At 32.6% G+C, this 18344-nt stretch overlaps 2 protein-coding genes across 3 annotated transcripts; one reads left to right on the top strand and one right to left on the bottom strand.

Moving 5' to 3' along the window:
* The first annotated feature begins 3719 nt into the window (after positions 1–3719).
* Positions 3720–9386, top strand: LOC11409743 (arginyl-tRNA--protein transferase 2). Of its 2 annotated transcripts, none has more exons than XR_005645180.1 (6): positions 3720–4028; positions 4322–4360; positions 5351–5501; positions 6733–7836; positions 8154–8568; positions 8605–8925. XR_005645180.1 is itself a non-coding variant. In XM_003600824.4 (6 exons), exons 1-6 carry the CDS (start codon positions 3893–3895, stop codon positions 9076–9078), a joined length of 1881 nt encoding a protein of 626 aa, XP_003600872.1. In that variant the 5' UTR covers positions 3724–3892; the 3' UTR covers positions 9079–9386. The 2 variants fall into 2 exon arrangements, 1 of the variants encoding a protein (XP_003600872.1); XM_003600824.4 differs by lacking the exon at positions 8605–8925 and adding an exon at positions 8962–9386 and having other exon boundaries at positions 3724–4028; positions 8154–8487.
* Positions 9387–11560: 2174 nt separating this feature from the next.
* Positions 11561–14699, bottom strand: LOC11406673 (protein yippee-like). Its single transcript, XM_003600826.4, has 7 exons — positions 14613–14699; positions 14435–14534; positions 13296–13339; positions 12611–12719; positions 12471–12526; positions 11973–12081; positions 11561–11782 (listed from the first exon to the last, which is right to left on the bottom strand). Exons 1-6 carry the CDS (start codon positions 14675–14677, stop codon positions 11997–11999), a joined length of 459 nt encoding a protein of 152 aa, XP_003600874.1. The 5' UTR covers positions 14678–14699; the 3' UTR covers positions 11561–11782; positions 11973–11996.
* Between the last annotated feature and the right edge of the window lie 3645 nt (positions 14700–18344).

Consider the following 18344-nt stretch of genomic DNA (forward strand, 5'->3'; position numbering starts at 1 on the left):
GAAAGACCAAACTGTGTAACGGAGAAAAGTTAAGGGACCAAAATAAATTGAATTTTAATTAAAGGACCAAAGCGATACTACCTAAATAGTTAAGGGACTAAAAATGCAATTTAGCCTATTATTAATTAATATGTGTATATCCTTTCATCCTAAATTTTATTTAAAAGTAAAAGCTTCGTCCTAATGATTTATAAAATAAAATAAAATCGATCTTACCAGTAATAAAAACATGTCTTAAATTTAGATATTTCGTATTTGAGACATATTAGTATCGTTTAAGAGATGTATATATAAATATAATTTTATTTATAAATGTTTTTAAATTTGAGAGTCTTCTCTAATTGAATTAACATCATCTCTCATCCTAAATTTTATTTTTTTGAAAAGACTAAATTATCCCGTATTAATTGATGTCAGGATATCAAAACTGAAATCTTTAAGAATGAATACACTCGTTTATCTCAATTCAATATCACCATACTAATTTAAGTTGTTCAAGATTTTATTGTTACCCTGTAGAATGATTAATGTCTTTTTGAGATATATCATGTGAAATGGTGTTTAGTTTTTTTTTTTTTGAAAGAGAATGGTGTTTAGTTTTTATATCCCGTGATTATTGTCCATTACATTACACAATGATACATACATGTAAAAAAATCAATGAGTAATTTTTTTTTTCCTCCGAGCACTAGTTATGATATGAAAAATAAAATTATATAGTAGTTAATGTATTAAAATTGTGTAATTAATTTATAATAAAATCAAAAACAATTTTTTTTATAGTAATAATTTCCTTTTATAGTATACTTAACCAGTACCCAGAAGTACCGGTTAACAGAACGTTTTTTATTATTCAATGAGTACATTTTTTAAGAGAAATTACAAAGTAGCAAGTCTAGCTAGCTTTCCCTCAAAAAGGTGGCTAGCTAATATGGTATGGCGCCTGCAAGAGGATGACACAGTTACCATTTTTTAGATAGAATTTTACCCTTTCAGACTTACAAGGTACAAAGTATTTATTTACTTCTATTTTTTCCTTTTTTTCTTTTTTTGTTTATTTTGGATGTTTTGGTCCCTCTGGTGCACCCAAAACGCAATGTTTTATTTAGTCTAATTTTTTATGGATAGCATGGATGTCTTAATTACGAAAAAACTTTTAATTAATTCGTTAATTATTTGGTTTGGAGAAGAAAGTTAAAGGAAAGAAAATTAAAGGATAGATAGTAGAAGGAAAGAAAGGTGGAAGAAAGTGAGATGATTTTTTGTTGTTGTTTGGTATAAAAGAAAGTGAATAGATTGTTAAAGGAAAAAAAGATATATATGTTTGCAAAATGAGAATTATAACCTTAAAAAGATTTAGTTAAATGTGTTTATTTTAAATTATCTATGTTATCTACACATTTAAATATATTTTACTAATAAATATTAATTTACATATAACAATTGTTAATTTTTTATTAATGTTTTTTTTTCTTCAAAACATCACGCAAAGAGAAAACATTGCCGAGCATGTTTCAAAATCCTAACTTATTTAGCAATGCTTTTGAACACATTATAGAGGGTATTTTTGACTTTTTCCAAAAAGTAAGGTGCTTCTTTGTGTTTTCCGTCCAAAATAGGGAGGAAAGGTTTTGAGCGTGGGTCCCACCTCAAACTTTCTTTCCTCTTCGTTTTTAAGGGCTGTCAAACTGTGGAAAAACAATCTTTCCACAAACTTTCTTTCCCTTTGCCTTTCTTTCCTTTATCTTTATCTGGATCCGAACGCAACTTTAGTGGTGGAAGTTTTTATGATTTTATAAATATGTATGCTAGCAAAATTATGGAACAAAATTAGACGCATAAGTATACGTTTATTAAACAAAATTGCAATTTTGTACATTTTGCTTGAAAAATTAAAATAAATTGAGTCGTTTTCGAAATTCTATGAAACTTTGCATATCCTTTCAAATACCCATATAAGTATATGATTATTAAACAAAATTGTAATTTTTTCTTGAAGGATGATGTCACTTACGAAAAAAGTATCCTTCGTAGGAAGCCTGTTATGTTATAAGTGTCAAGCTAACAAAGAAACCTTCACATGAACCTCCGTGTCAGAGTAACTATGAACTGTAAGTGTTGATTTGATGATTTGGCGAAGACAAAAAGCGATACACACCTCTAACAGAATAACCTGTGGTCATCAACGTTAACTTATAAAGTGACACTCTGAAGTAATACCATACACTTCACTAACAACTCCACCTCCCACACCAATAACCTACGCCATATCCATGCCTCACTTTCAGGGTCGGTCCTAACATTTAACGGAACTTAAGCATAGTATGAGAAAATGGCCTCGTACATAATACGTCATAATTTTTTTGTGTGATAAATGATGAACAAAACATGCATTAGTTACGACAGTCGACAATATATTATCCATTTTCGATCACTAATCTCATCATTGCGCATGAGAGATGCCTAAAATATCTGTCATTGAGAAAATTAAGATTCATTTTAATAATAGACCTATTTTCAACTAGAATATCTCTTGATTTGTTATCAAGATTCTCCGAATTTCTTGGATCATAAATATTAAAATGAGCAATTTTAATATCAGATGCATTTGGCACATCGTCATCAAGATTGGAGACGAAGAATTTGATACTCTTGATGTGTTTTTCCAATTTTGCATCTGCGTTTCTGTAGAGTTTTTGTTTCTGTTATGTTGTGTTTTAGTTTGTTAAAGTTACAAACCCCTATTTTGAATTGGTATGGGACATTTTGATAAAAAAAAAAAAAAAAAAGTTTAAAGGCTACTGGGCTGAAGCTTTGGTACCGTTGACATTAGGGGCCTTTTGGTGCAATTGCTATAAAGACCCCCTTAATAAGCACGTATTGATATATACATCCCTTATAAAAAACTTTTTTAGGCCCCCTCAGGCATGGACCATAAAGCCCGGGGTCTATGCCTTGGGTCGTCCACGCTCACCTTTCTTTCCCCATCTCAAAGAAAACATACCAACAGTCGTCACCCACCAATTCTCTGACAACTCAAACCACCTCGGGAACCTACACGCACAGGAATCCCCCAACCAAGGGTTCGTCCAAAAAAAATAAATCAACTCCATTACCAACCTCCTCCATAAATTATCCTCAAACCAACTCTCCACCTGTAACCAAACCTCGTTGCGAATCTGAACCAACTCCCTTCACCAAGCTGACTCATCCCTACCTCCCTCCTTCACAAGGCCTCCCTCCACACCATACCACACCGCACGACCTCTCTCCACCGAGCTGACGCATCCCTACCTCCCTCTTTATGGTATTACTTTTAATAAATATTTTGTAGTTTCTGTAATTTAAAAGAAAATATAAGCCCTGCCATATTTTCTCTACTCAAAATAGATGCTTCGAATGTAATTTCAACGTTGAATGCTTCATCAACAATCCTCTTCCTATATTGGCTCTATTATTAAGGACCGTATTAATTTTAATGTTTTTTTTCTCTTTATAATTTATGTTTTTTGTATGTCATGCGCAAAGTCAAATAAGTTACGTATTATTTAGCTAAATATGTTTTCTATAATTCGGATTGCACGAGATACGAAGAGATTTCATTTTATTTTATGAATTTTTTTTTTTGGTCAAGTATGCATTTTTTTTTAATTTACTTTTTGTTATCAAATTCATAGTCTAAATTGAAATTTCAGACCTACATCAATATTTAAGTCCGACAGATTTATTGTTTTTCAAGTTGACACATTCTTGAGTCAAAAAAATAAAATAAAAAAAATTGACAAATTGTTTGCCATATTCCAAAAACAAAAGAATTCAAACAAAAAACTGAACAATGAATTGAAATCGGTTCTGAATCCAATCAAAGATCAAACAATCCTTAAATCGAAGAATGTCGAGTACGAAGAGGAACGAAGCTAGCAGTAGCAGCAGCAAAACCCCAAAGGAAAGCGTCGTTGCTGATTGCGGAAAGCGTCGAAGCTCTTGTGGTTATTGTAGATCTCCCCGTCACAATAGCATCTCTCATGGTTCATTCCTTTTTCTTAAATTCCCCTAAAAAAGTTCTCAATTTCGTTGAATTTTTTCATGGATTATTGTTTTGATGCTTTTGCTGAAAACCCAATAAAAAAGTTTTGATTTTTTAACTGAAACGTGAATTGGGTTGTTGTAGTTGGTGGATTATACTTTGTCTTTATGAGTTTAATTTAAAAAAAAAAAAAAAGCTTATTGGGTTGTTTAGATTTTTGATTGTTATGTTTTTGGTACTTATGTTTATGTGATGAATAATTAGTTATTTGTTTATTTGTTTTTCTTGTTACAGGCATGGTGGCATATAGCCTCACAGTGTATGACTACCAAGGTTGGTGTTGTTTGATATTCTTTGTGCCTGGCACTCTTTTCTATTTGACATTGCTGACATTTATCATTAATTTTATAAAAAAAGTTATCTCTTGATGAAGTTTATAAAAAAAGTGAGTCGAGAGTCGAGAGAAGGTTGTGATAATTCAGTGGATATGTACATGATTCAATTGTAGATGACACTAGACTTGAATAAGTAGAGTTATCTCTTGATGAACCAGAATTAAAATTCTTGTTTTCTATACGGATGAATGGATGATGGTAATGAGAGAGGAGACTCACTCGGTCAACAATAACATTAGACAAAACTTGTTTTGAGTTCTTTTAGTGATGCTTTTGTTGATATTCTAACATAGGGATGAAGAATAGATTGTGGTTTATAACAAAACTCTACACTTTGTTTTTTGATCACAAGTATTATATTTTGTAAATTATGATATTTATAATTATATATTAATGAATGCATATTTCTTTCAAGTATTTTACATGCATTTAAGTTTTATTATAATTTTTTATTAATGTATCTTAACCGTATCGCATCCTATCCTAAATTTCAAAAACTTTTGCGTATCAGCGTATCCGGATCGTTTTACTTTCACACCCGCACCATGTATCCGGGCTTCATAGATTATAGGCCGAGTAGGATGGTTAACGACCGAGTCAGGCTTAATAACTAGATTAGTATGGCTGAGTAACCTCCCATGAACAATGAACTAGTACCTAACTTCCCCTCTACCAAGAAACTTTACTGAGAACCATTTCCCCCAACCTCTTTAAATAGAGAAGGCTTATCTCATCTAAAAAGGGGAACTGATTATTTACTGAATAGCCACTGAGACAAAAACCCTGTTGTGATCCTAGTTATTAACAGGGACAGTAACTTTTCTTGTTTAGCTGATAAGAAAGAGCTTTGATTTAATACTCCAAACTAAATTGATTTGCTGATATGACTGTTCGGATTAACTAATTTCATTTTATTATCTTCTGTTAGCTCTTCTTGACCGGGGCTGGAGAAGATCTGGAAGTTTTCTTTATAAACCGGAGATGGAAAAAACGTGTTGCCCTTCCTATACAATCCGCTTGAAAGCAAGTGACTTTGTTCCCTCTAAGGAACAACTTCGTGTATCTAGACGAATGCAAAGGTATGCTTATTTCATGTGATATTTCTTGAGAGACATACTTTTAATTTTTAAATTAATGGTATTGAAATTAGTAACTGTTGTTGCTTTTTATTTTCAAGTTCAAAAGCTTTGTTGGCATCATTATAGACATGATATGGGAGTATATATTATACAATTATCTCGAATAAAATAGAATCCTCACTCATTTGACTGATATAATTTACCGTCATTCTCTTTCTCACTGTGATACGTAATTTGAACAAATATTTTTTTTTAAGCTCTTATATTAATTACCTTCAGAGTTTCCTTTATATGTTACAATTTTCATTCTCTCGGAATCTTAGATGCTTATGCTTTCAAATTAGTTCCTATCGAATTCATATTTATCTCTAATAGTAAATTAGAGTATATTCTTTTGAGATTGACTTAATCTCATTGTCTGCTCTCCCTTAAATATATTATATCTTTTATATTTTATTGTATATATAAATGCATATCTTTTAAATAAATATTTATGCATACTTATTTTACACATTTTTCTCTTAAATGTTTCCTGTTTTAGTTTTCTTGAATTTGAAAATACTCGTGCAATGCATATGATACTTGCTAGTTATTATACACAAGGAACATTTTTATTTACAGTTAATTTTTATTCACTATCAATAAAAGAATAAACCTTTGGGACATGTGTCACTTCCTGGTGACTGGTGATTTGATTTTTTCAAGCAACACTTTCTTTTATACTAGTGTCTTTTTTATTATGAAAAAGTGTATGTGAGTTGAGACTTGACGGCTAACCAGAGTCAGGGAAAGTCATCAGGTTCATCAATGAAGTCCTCACATAGTCACATGGGCAGTGAGATTCAAATTCACATCCTTTTGGGATACGAGTTGAATACCTACCAACTGGACCAATTTTCGTAGGCTTTGCCACCATTTTTTTTTTTGTTTTGAAAAAGCTAAATTAGCCCACTCAAATTGACACTGGAGAGAATCAAACCTAAGACCTCGAGGAGGAGCACACTCCCAGATCCCAAGCCAATGCCACCAGGCCAACCCAAGTGGGTTTTTATTTTATTTTATAATTAAAAAACACTTTTTTCTATTTTCTCCTTTCCTTTATTTTAGCAAGAACTTTCAAGGAGGTTAAATAGACGGGATTTTTTTTTCCTTCTATTATATGCAATTCACTTCATTTGATATTTGTAGCCCGTAAACGTTCCACTTTTCACCGATGGTTCTTTCTTCCTAGGTTTTTAGATGGAACCTTGGATGTTAAAAGAGTTGATGCCATGGAGGAACCAAATACTTCAAACAATTCAGAAAGCCTTGTCCATAACAACCCATCATGCTCCATGTCAGAAGAATCTCCATCTGTTAGCAATAAAGAGGTGGATGAAGTTGAAAAATCTTTGCACTATTTATCCGATCAGATTGACAATGCAGTACACATGTTCACTGAGAACGGGGAATTTCCATCTGGTATTCAATTACCAAAAGCTTCAGTCAGAATGGTTTCACAGGGGAAAAAGAAGGTATTAGCCAATGGGTCCGAAGACCTCTTATATAGTAGCAATATAGCCTTTCAAGTTGCTGCATCTATAAACCGAGCAAAGTCAAGGGACAAGGATGGGAATGATTCTAAACCATCAAGAGATAGTGACAAGGAGAATGGATTTTCTCCTAAAATTATTGCAGAAAAGCTGGTAGCATCTTTAGATTCAACAGTGAACATTTCTGGTCTGTCTATCAGGGCTTGCAATGGTCATGTCAATTTTTATACTTCTAGTAAGCAAGTTTCCCAAAATGGAACTGTTCAAAAAGCTGCAATTCCAAAGAAGTCTGCAACGAATCGTAATATTGGAGGAAACCGAAAGCTTGAGATTCGTTTGAACAGATCCAGTTTTGATCCAGAAGAATATGCTTTATATAGAAAATATCAGAGAAAAGTACATAATGATAAACCAGAAAATTACACAGAAAGCTCATATCGCAGGTTTTTGGTTGATACTCCATTAATATATGTTTCACATACTGGTGATAACACAGTTCCTCCTTGTGGTTTTGGCTCTTTCCATCAACAGTATTTAGTGGATGGTAAATTAGTGGCAGTTGGGGTTATAGATATCCTTCCTAACTGTTTATCGAGTAAATATTTGTTCTGGGATCCAGACTTTGCCTTTCTATCACTAGGCAAGTACTCAGCTCTTCAAGAAATTGGTTGGGTGAAAGATAACCAGGCTTATTGTCCTAGTCTCCAGCACTATTATCTTGGCTACTATATTCACTCTTGCAACAAGATGAGATACAAAGCTGCATATCGCCCTTCAGAGCTACTATGTCCTCTTCGCTATCAGTAAGTTAATTATTCAGTTGAGAGTGCACATGAAACCACTTCACCATGCTTTTAGTTTATCCAAGAACTTGAAGTGCATTAACATAGTCTCTTGTTTTTTTTTATTTTTTATTTTTTTATTTTTCTATAACAATTATTAGTGCAATCTGTATTTATGAAATCGATAATGTTAACTGATTATCGCCTCTTCATAGTCTTCCACTATATCAGCATGCTGTATAGGTCGTTGCTTGATTTTTTTCTTCTGAATTCTGATAACTTTTTGCCCTCCTCCTATAATATGTGAACCAAGGCTAACATCAATGAATGATCTCCAGGTGGGTTTCATTTGACATTGCAAGGCCTTTGCTTGACAGAAAGCGTTATGTTGTCTTATCAGATGCTTCCATTTTACAAAATGGAGAGTCATCCCCATTTCAAGTTGCTGAAGATCAAGACACAATGTTAAGCCAGGTTGATGAGAGTGGTCAAGAAGATGCAAATGATGTTCCAATGCATGGAGATGAAGATGAAGATGAAGAAATGGTTGAATCTGAATTGGAAAGCTCTGATGATGAACCTGATATAGAAACTACTTCAAATGGTGAACCAGAAAATGGCGATTTCAGCAAAGTTTTGCTAGGGATAAAGGGATCTCGTGTGAGATACAAGGTATGATTAGTTCTCTGTGAATAAATACTCCAGTTACTTCCTGTGCTTTAAGCACCTGGCCATCCTTAGAAAATGTTAGTTGCGAAAAATTGTAGAAAATGTAGTTATCACTAAATAGCGAGTATGTTTCAAAATGGTGAATTTCAGACATGTCGTCGGTTTCTCTATCTCTGCCTTTTCATACTCCTGCCTCCCGAAAAGATATTACCAAGACAAAATTGTAATTTCTCCCTCCCCTACTTACCTGTATTTTATTTGGAGGTAACCGGATTGGGGATAGTGATAGAGGAAAGAGTTTGGATCCATTTGTTTAAGGAAAAACTAATATTCCAATGTAAAACTAGTCATGTTGCATGTTTAGGTAGACATGTATGTTTAACAATAGCAAACTCCTGCATGATTTATTTGTCCCATTCTGGTCTGACTTGTTTGTCTAATTTTACTTTGCATATACTGCGCTATTCATATCTGAAGGATCTGCAAAGTGTGTTTGGTCGTGAGCAGCAAAGATACTTGGAGTCACAGTTGCAGAAATACAGGAGGGTTGTCGGTCCAGTGTTATCTGAGCGAATGGTCTACTCTCTCGGTTAATTTATATCTCGGAACTTGAATCACATAACATGCTACTGCTATTCTCCCCAGCAAATAAGATCCTGTATCCAGCAGCTGGAGCTGAATTTGATCCCCATTTGTCTCTAGGAATGGCATCAGCTGTAACAATTATGTGAACTAAGTTTTTGGTTAATAGTTTGTTTTATTTAACATGTCTGGTTTGTTCATCAAATTTCTTGTGCATTTGCATATACGGAATTTAATTTAATGGTGTATCTATTTGCCAGCATTAGTTGCTGAATGTGGAATGAAATCAATAGATTTGCGGTCTTTAGTTGAAGCATCAAGTTGGAAATTTATGCAAGTTACCTCAATCAATTTTATGTTCTATGAAAGCTTAGGTATATGATGGTTAGATGATAAATCAATGTATATGATTTAATTTACCCTGTTGTTTAAGATCCTCTCCATTTATAAATTTCTCCATTTATTGCAATTTGGAGAGAGATAGACACAAAAAATAAGTGGTGGGTCCTATTACTAAGTGGGTCCCACCATCATTAATTATTTTTTACTTTTTATGTGTCTTTATCTCTCTAAATGGAACAAATGGAGAAATTTATAAATGGAGAGGATATTGACCCGGAAACAATGGATCCATGTTATATACTGGTTCCTGATGGGTTCTTTTTATGCCTCTACTCCTTACTGCTCATTAGATTTGGTAAAGAATCCAAAGGGAATGTCTGAAATATGAAAGGTGAACAGCGCTTATTGGATTGTTTTGCCGGCAAAATTAATTGTTATTTACCCCTATAAAATTTTGAAATTGTTTTTCGTTTCAATAAAAAAAAAAAAATCACAATTTTTAACCTTCAAAAGAGGAATGCTACTAGCAACACACATTTTTAACACATTTTCTTTGATTGGTTAAAATTTACATGGGTCGCACCAAATCAATCATGTGGGGACCATATAAATTTACACAGTTCCTGCTATTCGATACAATGTTGCTTGGTAGATTTGATACAATATTGCTTGGTAGATTTGATAGTGTTTAAAATGTGCCTATAAAAAATTATTTGAAAATTTAAGTCAACCTGACATGAGAGATTAAAACTATTTGCAAGTTAATTTTGCAGTGACTAAAAAAGTAAAAAAAAAAATACATAGACTAAAAACAAAACTTTATAGGGACTAAATATATTTAATCTTTAAAAATATCATATGAGGAGAGAATAAAACTACTTGCAAGATAATTTTGCAGTGACTAAAAACAGAGAAATTAACTTTATAGGAACAGAATTTTATAGGGATTAAATCCTTAAAAATATTATGAGGTTATTTTCAGCCTGAATTCAAGAACTTGAGGATAACCTTTTTGTCTTTTTGAAGAAACGTGAGTATAACCTAATTTGCTTGAATTCCTTCTAGATTGAATTTGGAGATTCGACATTGTTTGCCACCGGATTCTGGTATAAATTGTGTTTGGTGTGAGGTAGGGGTTGAATCAACCTCTCATATTTTCCTTCATTGTGACTTGGCAAGGAATATTTGGTTAAAGCTAATGGAGTGGCTAGATTTTAGCTTTGTAATGCCTCCAAATTTGTTTATCCATTGGGAGTGTTGGAGTGGTGGAACTTCGAATAAGAAAATTCGGAAGGGCTTGAGAATGATATGGCATGCGGCTATTTGGGTGTTGTGGAAAGCGCGTAACAATTGTATTTTTAACAACGAAGTCACTAGGTGGGTTGAGGTAGTGGACGAGATCAAGGTTTTGTCTTGGAGATGGTTGTTGGGTCGCTTTCAAGTTCCGACGTGTCAGCTTTACGAGTGGGAATGGAACCCTCGTGACTGTCTTATGCGCTGACAGGCTGCTGTGTGTGGACAGCAGGTTTGTGCTGCTGGTTGTGGAGGCTTGGATTGAGTTTTGTGTTTTTCTGCACATGCTGGCTGCGACTCTGCCTGCTGCGGGTGAACTGTGGTCTGTACAGCAACTTTGTTTTTGGGCAGCTGTGTTTCCCTTCGGAGCTTTGCGGGTTTGTGAGGTGTGCACTTTGGTTGGGGCAGTAGGTGTTGGCTGCTATGTGGCTGGTCTCGCTGGTATGGGTGCTGACGCGAGGGTATGCTTGTGGTATGTGCCATATGCATATGCCCGCGTCATTATTCTTTAGTTAATCTTTTGTTTTAGGGTGGTTTTTAAGGGGTTTTTGTTCGAGCCGTTGTTTGTGTGGCAACCGATTTCCCCTTGTTTGTTTTTTTTCCACCCAAGCTTATTAGTGCTTCTTGCACAGGCTTGTTGGTTAATAATATTTTGCCGATTCAAAAAAAAAAAAAAACCTAATTTGCTTAATTTGGATCAAATTATAATTGAAGTGAGCGTCTTAATAATTAAATTAAGTTTATGAATTTTTATGAAGAAATTATATGAGAAGTTATAAAAATAAAAACTAATTATAACTTCTTTTTTTTGAGGAACTAATTATAACCAATAAAAATATCTGTTTATAAACGTACGGCCTAGTTTAAGTGTTTATGTCCTGCATTAGACATGAATTCAAATCTTTGCATCTCAATCCTGTTTCAAGAAGAAACCAACATAAAATCAACCAACCAAGTTTTGGTTATAATAATACATAGTTTTCAGCAGTCTTTTATTCAATACATTACAATTACATTTACATTTACTTGACAGAGATACATCACATGACACTGGAAAGGCTTTCTTCATCCAACTATGGTGCTACAAATCGAAAAACACGACCAATTAGAAGTTCGAATATAAACTTAAACTATTTCTTAATAAAACAATAGATTCACCAATTAGATCTACTCAAATTGTGTTACTGATAGAGTATGGCAAATACTGATTTTACAAAATTTCCTGTATAAATCCACATTCATCCGACTAACTTTAGGGTTAAGGAATGTACAATTACGAATGGCGAGATGAATGACTATAAATCATCTGCATCGCTTCCGCCAACATGTGCTCCATTGTTGATCCGATAATTGCTACCATCAGGACCTGATACCTTGTACCTGCCCAATAACACAATTTATCTAATCTAAACCATTACATATTTGGATTTTGTTTGGGTAAACAACTTAATTAAGCACTTATAGTAGTATAAGCATTTATCATATAAGTGCTTATGTATACTATTTCTATATCAAAAGATAAAATAAAACCAATCTGTTTCTATATTACCTATAAGTTGTTTTTATAAACATGGTGGACTTATAGAAATAAACTGAAAACAATTTATGGAAATATCATAAGCTATTTCCATAAGTTCTCTCAAATGGTCTTACAAGTCCTTGTGCCAGTGGATAAATTCAAATAAACCAATTCTAAACAGACTATTGATGCTCAAGAGGACATCGCTTTGATCATATTAGCAATGTTATCTTACAACATTTCTACTGACCTTTCAAGTACAGACTTTCCTTCCTTGTACTTTTGGTCTTTTTCGTGGGCAATCTCCTGAAACAGCACCATTTCTGTAACTAAAAGCTACATAAAAGAAGGAAAAACAATTATATTCGAAGCACTGCCTCATAATCTTACATATTTCCAACCCACAATCGATCCACAACCCACACAGAAAATGTCAGCTACAGTATGTAACCCAGTCATCATCGGTCTCTCCTCTGTTTCGCCAAGAGAAACATTCACGCTGTCAAAGAATACAAAGTTTCAATTTTCAACTATATCCTTAAAAAGAGGCAACTGCAAAAATATATTGTAACAAGCGGCTACAAATTAAAAACTAACATTTTCGGTCAACACTTTGGTTGCACATGTTATAAGATCCACAATGATATGATTTCATATTTGACCATAAGTATCTCTAATTTAAAAGATGTTTTGTACTTGATAGATAAATTTTAGTGGTTAACTTTTTAGGAGGAGAGGGAATTTGTTAGCAGCAACGTCAAACCCTGAACCTCCTTCTTAATACTCTTGTAGTGTCCAAACTCATGCCACTACGATACACCTTCAGGGACTTGATCGACATATCTTATACTTATAGGCAATAATAAGATGATTCACAAGTGGGCATGTGGCATATAAAAACAAGTTCTTGAATAAATAAAATTCTACAGTTGTTTTTTATTTCTTCTTTTTCTCTTTCTTCTTTTTAAACCACACGCGAAGACATTACCATTATTGGGACGGTCTTGATACAACAAGTGAACGTCTTATTTCAATTTCTTAGGAATCACACGATGTCAGAGTAAGCATAACTTACACCTTATTGAAGAGATAAGCTTTCCCATGTCTGGAGTGGAAAGTCTAAAATAACAACATAGGGAAAAAAAATTAAAGTTAGATTAATTGTTCTTATGAAAAACTCAATTAAGAATTAGGGGCCCAACAATAAAATTACCATAAATTTCCAAAAGAAAACAAAAAGACTAAATTTTTCAGAATTGTAACACTAGCATTATTTTCCTTTGGAAGATAATATCCTCCATATCATCCACTAGTATTGAGGGAGAATTTGTTGAGAATCTATGCTGGTTACGATTTACAACTTGGTATCTTCAATTATTTAGCAGCAACAATATTTAATGACAAATCACAGTATCACATTAGACATACATCCCTGTGGTGTATCATTTGTGAAGTACATCTTTTATAAAACTACACAAAACATCAAAACACAAGTAAAAAAGACAACATGAATCGATAATATGTGGCAAGGAAACACTTGAAAATTAAAGTCAATTATGCCATGTAATTAATACTTGATCAATCAAAATAGGCTAAATACGTTATGTTAATTCTAGGTTTCAAGTTGGTCACCTACGTTTAAAAAGTTTCAAGTTGGTTCCTTACATTACTGATGTCAACATAAATTCATCATTTCCGTCAAATTTTGAGTTAACTGTGTCTAAATCATTCACATGGCACCCCGAAAGTTATTCATGCGTGTCTCTGTATCCACATAGACGTTTTAGATGGAAATTTGACAAAAAGGACCAACTTGAAACTTTTTAAACTAGGAAAGCAACTTGAAACTTAATCAGTAAATGTAAGAGATCAAACATCCAATTTAACCTATAATACTACTACTCAATGTGATCAATTTTCTCCAACCAAAGATAATAAACACAATGCAAAAAATTTCTAATAGTGAAGAACAACACTTCTAAATGAAAAGTAATAAACATTTCAATGCTTGTAAATGAACACAAAAATTCTAAAGCGAACACATTAAGCAACCACGTAGCAATCAAGAATAGAAGAACAAAAGAATTGGTAAAGTGATTGTTTCTACCTAACAGATGAATAAACAATGAATGGATTGACAATATATAAAAAACGCATAAACCCAGAAAAATAATTGCAAAAAAAAAAAAAAAAAACAGAGAGAGAAAAAGGAACCTTGGAAACGATGTCTTCATATAAAGCAAGATGGGTGCGACAGTATCTGCAGGAATAAATCTTACCTTCCAAATTGATCACAAACAATCTACCCATGAATCTGCGAAGAAGATGAAGAAGAGGATCAAAGACATTGATTGAGATAAAGAAGAAATGAATGGTTGAAGATTAACGTTACCGGTGTGTGTGTCTGTTGGTACGATGCAGTTGTTGTAAGAAACGTGGACTCACAAGTGAGATCATAAACACTTTCTATTTATTGCTCTTTCATTTTATTTTATTTTTGAATAAAATTGCTTTTTCAGATTAAGACATACTTACTTTTTTTTTTTTTTGGTCAAATAGCCTAGTGGCTAGAGCTCATACAATTTAATTGTGGAGAAGTGGAGTGTCCGGGGTTCGAACCCCGACTCCTGCATATAATATTCAATATCCCTACCAACTGAGCTAAGCTCACGGGGATTAAGACATACTTACTTTATTAGTAAACAAGAGTATTAGAAAAAGCAAATTTTATTATAAAAAATAATCATTGTTTTTCTTTCTTCTTTTTTATATAATAAAGATCATTGACTAAGATGTTTTGACAAAATCTTTTACATTATACTATTTCCTTATATTACAATTTATTTTTTTTGACACAAATTATACTACAATTTATTAAAGATACTCAAATTTATTTGAAGATTAAATAAAATTGTTTCATTATTGTTCTTATATTATACATATATAATCCCATAAATGATATCCAATAATTCATGTATGGAATTTACATTGAATTTGGATGTTTTAAAATTATAGAATAATTTTTAATAAATTAAGGGCTTAATTATTCAAAAACATATATTAACGGATACTGTTATTTCTTATAAGAAATGAAGAGGATCTCACCTCAACATCCAATCGAGTAAATTTATTTTTTTGAGGAAGTCGAGTAAATTTATGGAAAACCAAAAATAAATAAAATAAGGGAAGTGTCTCACTTGAAATTGATAATAACAAATTAGAATTTAGTATCTAGTTGGAGTTTCTTTCTTCTCTTTATTATTTTTATGGTTCTTATAGATTCTTTTATTAGAAAGTCACTTGTTCTTTAAACATTCCAATAGTCAGCTGTTATTAAAAAAAAAATAACAAATAGTCAGCTGGAGTTATTTGAGGGGAGTGAATCATGCCAAATAAATTTTATTTTGGAATCATGCCAGATAATTACACATAATTAAAATATTAGCAGATAATTACACATAATTAATATATGCTTGATAAACTTCGACCTTTTTTCTTCTTTTTCGAAAGCTTTAATCTTAAATTCATCACGAGTAGTGACCGATGATGCTACACATGTACTTGTATCATAGTCAACAACCAACAAAACATGTTATATGATCTTGAAGACTTTCGATACAAGAATGCTCACATGGATCCACCACTAACTTTATTATGTTTTCGTGTATCCGTTTGCGCGATCACCTGGTCGAACCAATGACTTTGAAGTTTGAGTTAGTCACCCCAACCTATTAATTCTGAAATCACTGTGGAGAATAACCCGCACACACTAAGGCTCAATCTAGGATGAGAGATCATGATAGGTTTCCTACTCTGAGCGAGTTAGAGCAAAATTTCTCATCCATTAGTTTATGAAAGTCTATGGACCTCAGTGTATGCTGTCAACATTTAATATTTCCTTTCATTTCATTACTACCACTCTCTCTCAACAACTCAGATCTGTATCAAACAACGAGGGAAGAAGAAAAATGCCCTCTTGAATTGTTAAAAGCATAGTCACCTGGTTCGCAATTCTCTTCGATACGTGATACAGTTGGGTACTCGGTACGCAACTTTCAAAGAATTAGATATGCGGGGATATACATAGTCGGTACACTGTTTCGGTTCGTGATTTCTTATAATATATTAATCGGTGTTCTGGACCGGCCAAAAGAATCTTTGACCCATTTACTTAGACCCAATACACTACAAAGTCCAAACAATATGAGATCATTTTTGCAATATATCTATACGTTTGAGTTAGGAATTTTCTATCTTAGATAATATTGATGAACACAATTTTGCAATATATCTATACTTTATGTTGTTTTAAATAATATTGATGAGAATGTGAAAAGTAAGAAAATAATAATGCATATATGAAAAACCCAGTTGTGTGACCGCACACACACATAATGTAACGCCCTATTTTATTTATTTATTTATTTTGTTAAGTTTAGAGTCTATTTGATAATTTAATTGATTAATTACGAAGTGTGATATTGTTGTGGTATGTGTTGGTAATTATTAGTATATTATTATATTACAACCACCACCACATTCACGACACCGGCAGTCACCTTCTAATCAGGTACGATCAATCGCTATGCTTTGAATAGAAATAAACATTTAGTTAAAATATAACAAAATAAATTACTCCCTCCGTCCCTATATCTAAGCACCCATTTGACTTTATTTTGTCCCTAAATGTAAACTCCTTTTCAAATTACTAGATGCATTTATTATTATTTTTCCTAAACATACCCCTAATTAATACTACTAACTTGTCTTGAAATTTGAAAAGTTAAATTTAATATACTCCCTCCGTCCCTATATATAAGACCCTTTTACCAAAATCACGGGAATTAAGATAGTGAATATTTGTATTAAAGTTGTTTGTAATCACTATTGTTTTTACAATTTTATCCTTTAAGAAAGAAGGTTAGTTTATGTTTTCAACATGTTATTTATTGTTGATTGAAGAAAAAGATGTATAATAAATAGGAGCATGTATGTAAAGAAATAATTAATGTAGTTGGAAATAACAAAAATGTCTTATAAAAAGGGACAATTTTTTTTTCCAAAAGGGTCTTATAATTAGGGACGGAGGGAGTACATACAAACAAAAGACAATTTGATAATATCAACACACAAAACAGACACATTAATTACACTGACAACTTTTCTTAAGAAATGTGAAAAAAGCAAAAAGGGGTTACATATAGGGACGGAAGGATTATCTTTCAACAATTTTTTTTTTTTAAGGATGCAACATGTTCTCTTTTCATTTAGTTAAAAATTTAAAATATACCTTTTTTTTTTTGAAGGAAAGTATTATACTATATATTATTATTAATATTTAATTATTAACTTCTTAATAAAAAATTATTGTTGATTCATTCTCTATATGTCAAAATAAATAAGAAACCGCATGCTTTCTTTTTATGAAGGGAAGCAGCATGTTCTTTACTAGCTAATAGTCCACATCGGAGGATTTGCTAGCATAGACGGGTAAGGTACATTATAAATAAACCTTCAACAAAATTTCAAGGCACAGCTAACCATTCTGCTTAGAATCGATGGATTCAGTGTCATTTCACTATTTCCAATGTGATTTGCACTTTTAAGTGTGATTTACACTTTTAATTTCCTGTTTTCTGCGAACTCTGAGTAAATTCAGAGGGAGCCGGTTCGCAAAAGAACTGCGAATTGGTTTGCACGAACCGGTTTGTGGTTCAGTGAGTTCTGAGCGAATTATGTTACTGTGGTTAAAAGACTTTCTTTTTTGTTGTAGTTTTTATGGGTTGTGTTCTTGGTTGCATATGTATCGTACCTCTTAGATGTAATCTTTTCTCTTCGATAAATATTAAAGTGTGAATTCTGTTCTGTTATTGATTTGTTCATAATTCTGTTTTGTCTAAAATCTCCTCTCATGGATATGAAAATTTGAACACCATTCTTTTTTATGCTCATGCCAAAGCTGGGCATTAATTTTTTGAAAAACACGTGGACAATTAGTTGAATGCAATATTAGATTGAACAAGAATGATGAAGGGAAAAATTAGTTTTTCATGAGTGATAAATATTCTGCCCAAAATTGTGTCGATGTAGTGAAAAATAAAAACAGAGATGGTTGTCTAATCTA

Source organism: Medicago truncatula, chromosome 3 (genome assembly GCF_003473485.1).
Source record: "Medicago truncatula cultivar Jemalong A17 chromosome 3, MtrunA17r5.0-ANR, whole genome shotgun sequence".
Lineage (NCBI taxonomy): Eukaryota > Viridiplantae > Streptophyta > Magnoliopsida > Fabales > Fabaceae > Medicago > Medicago truncatula.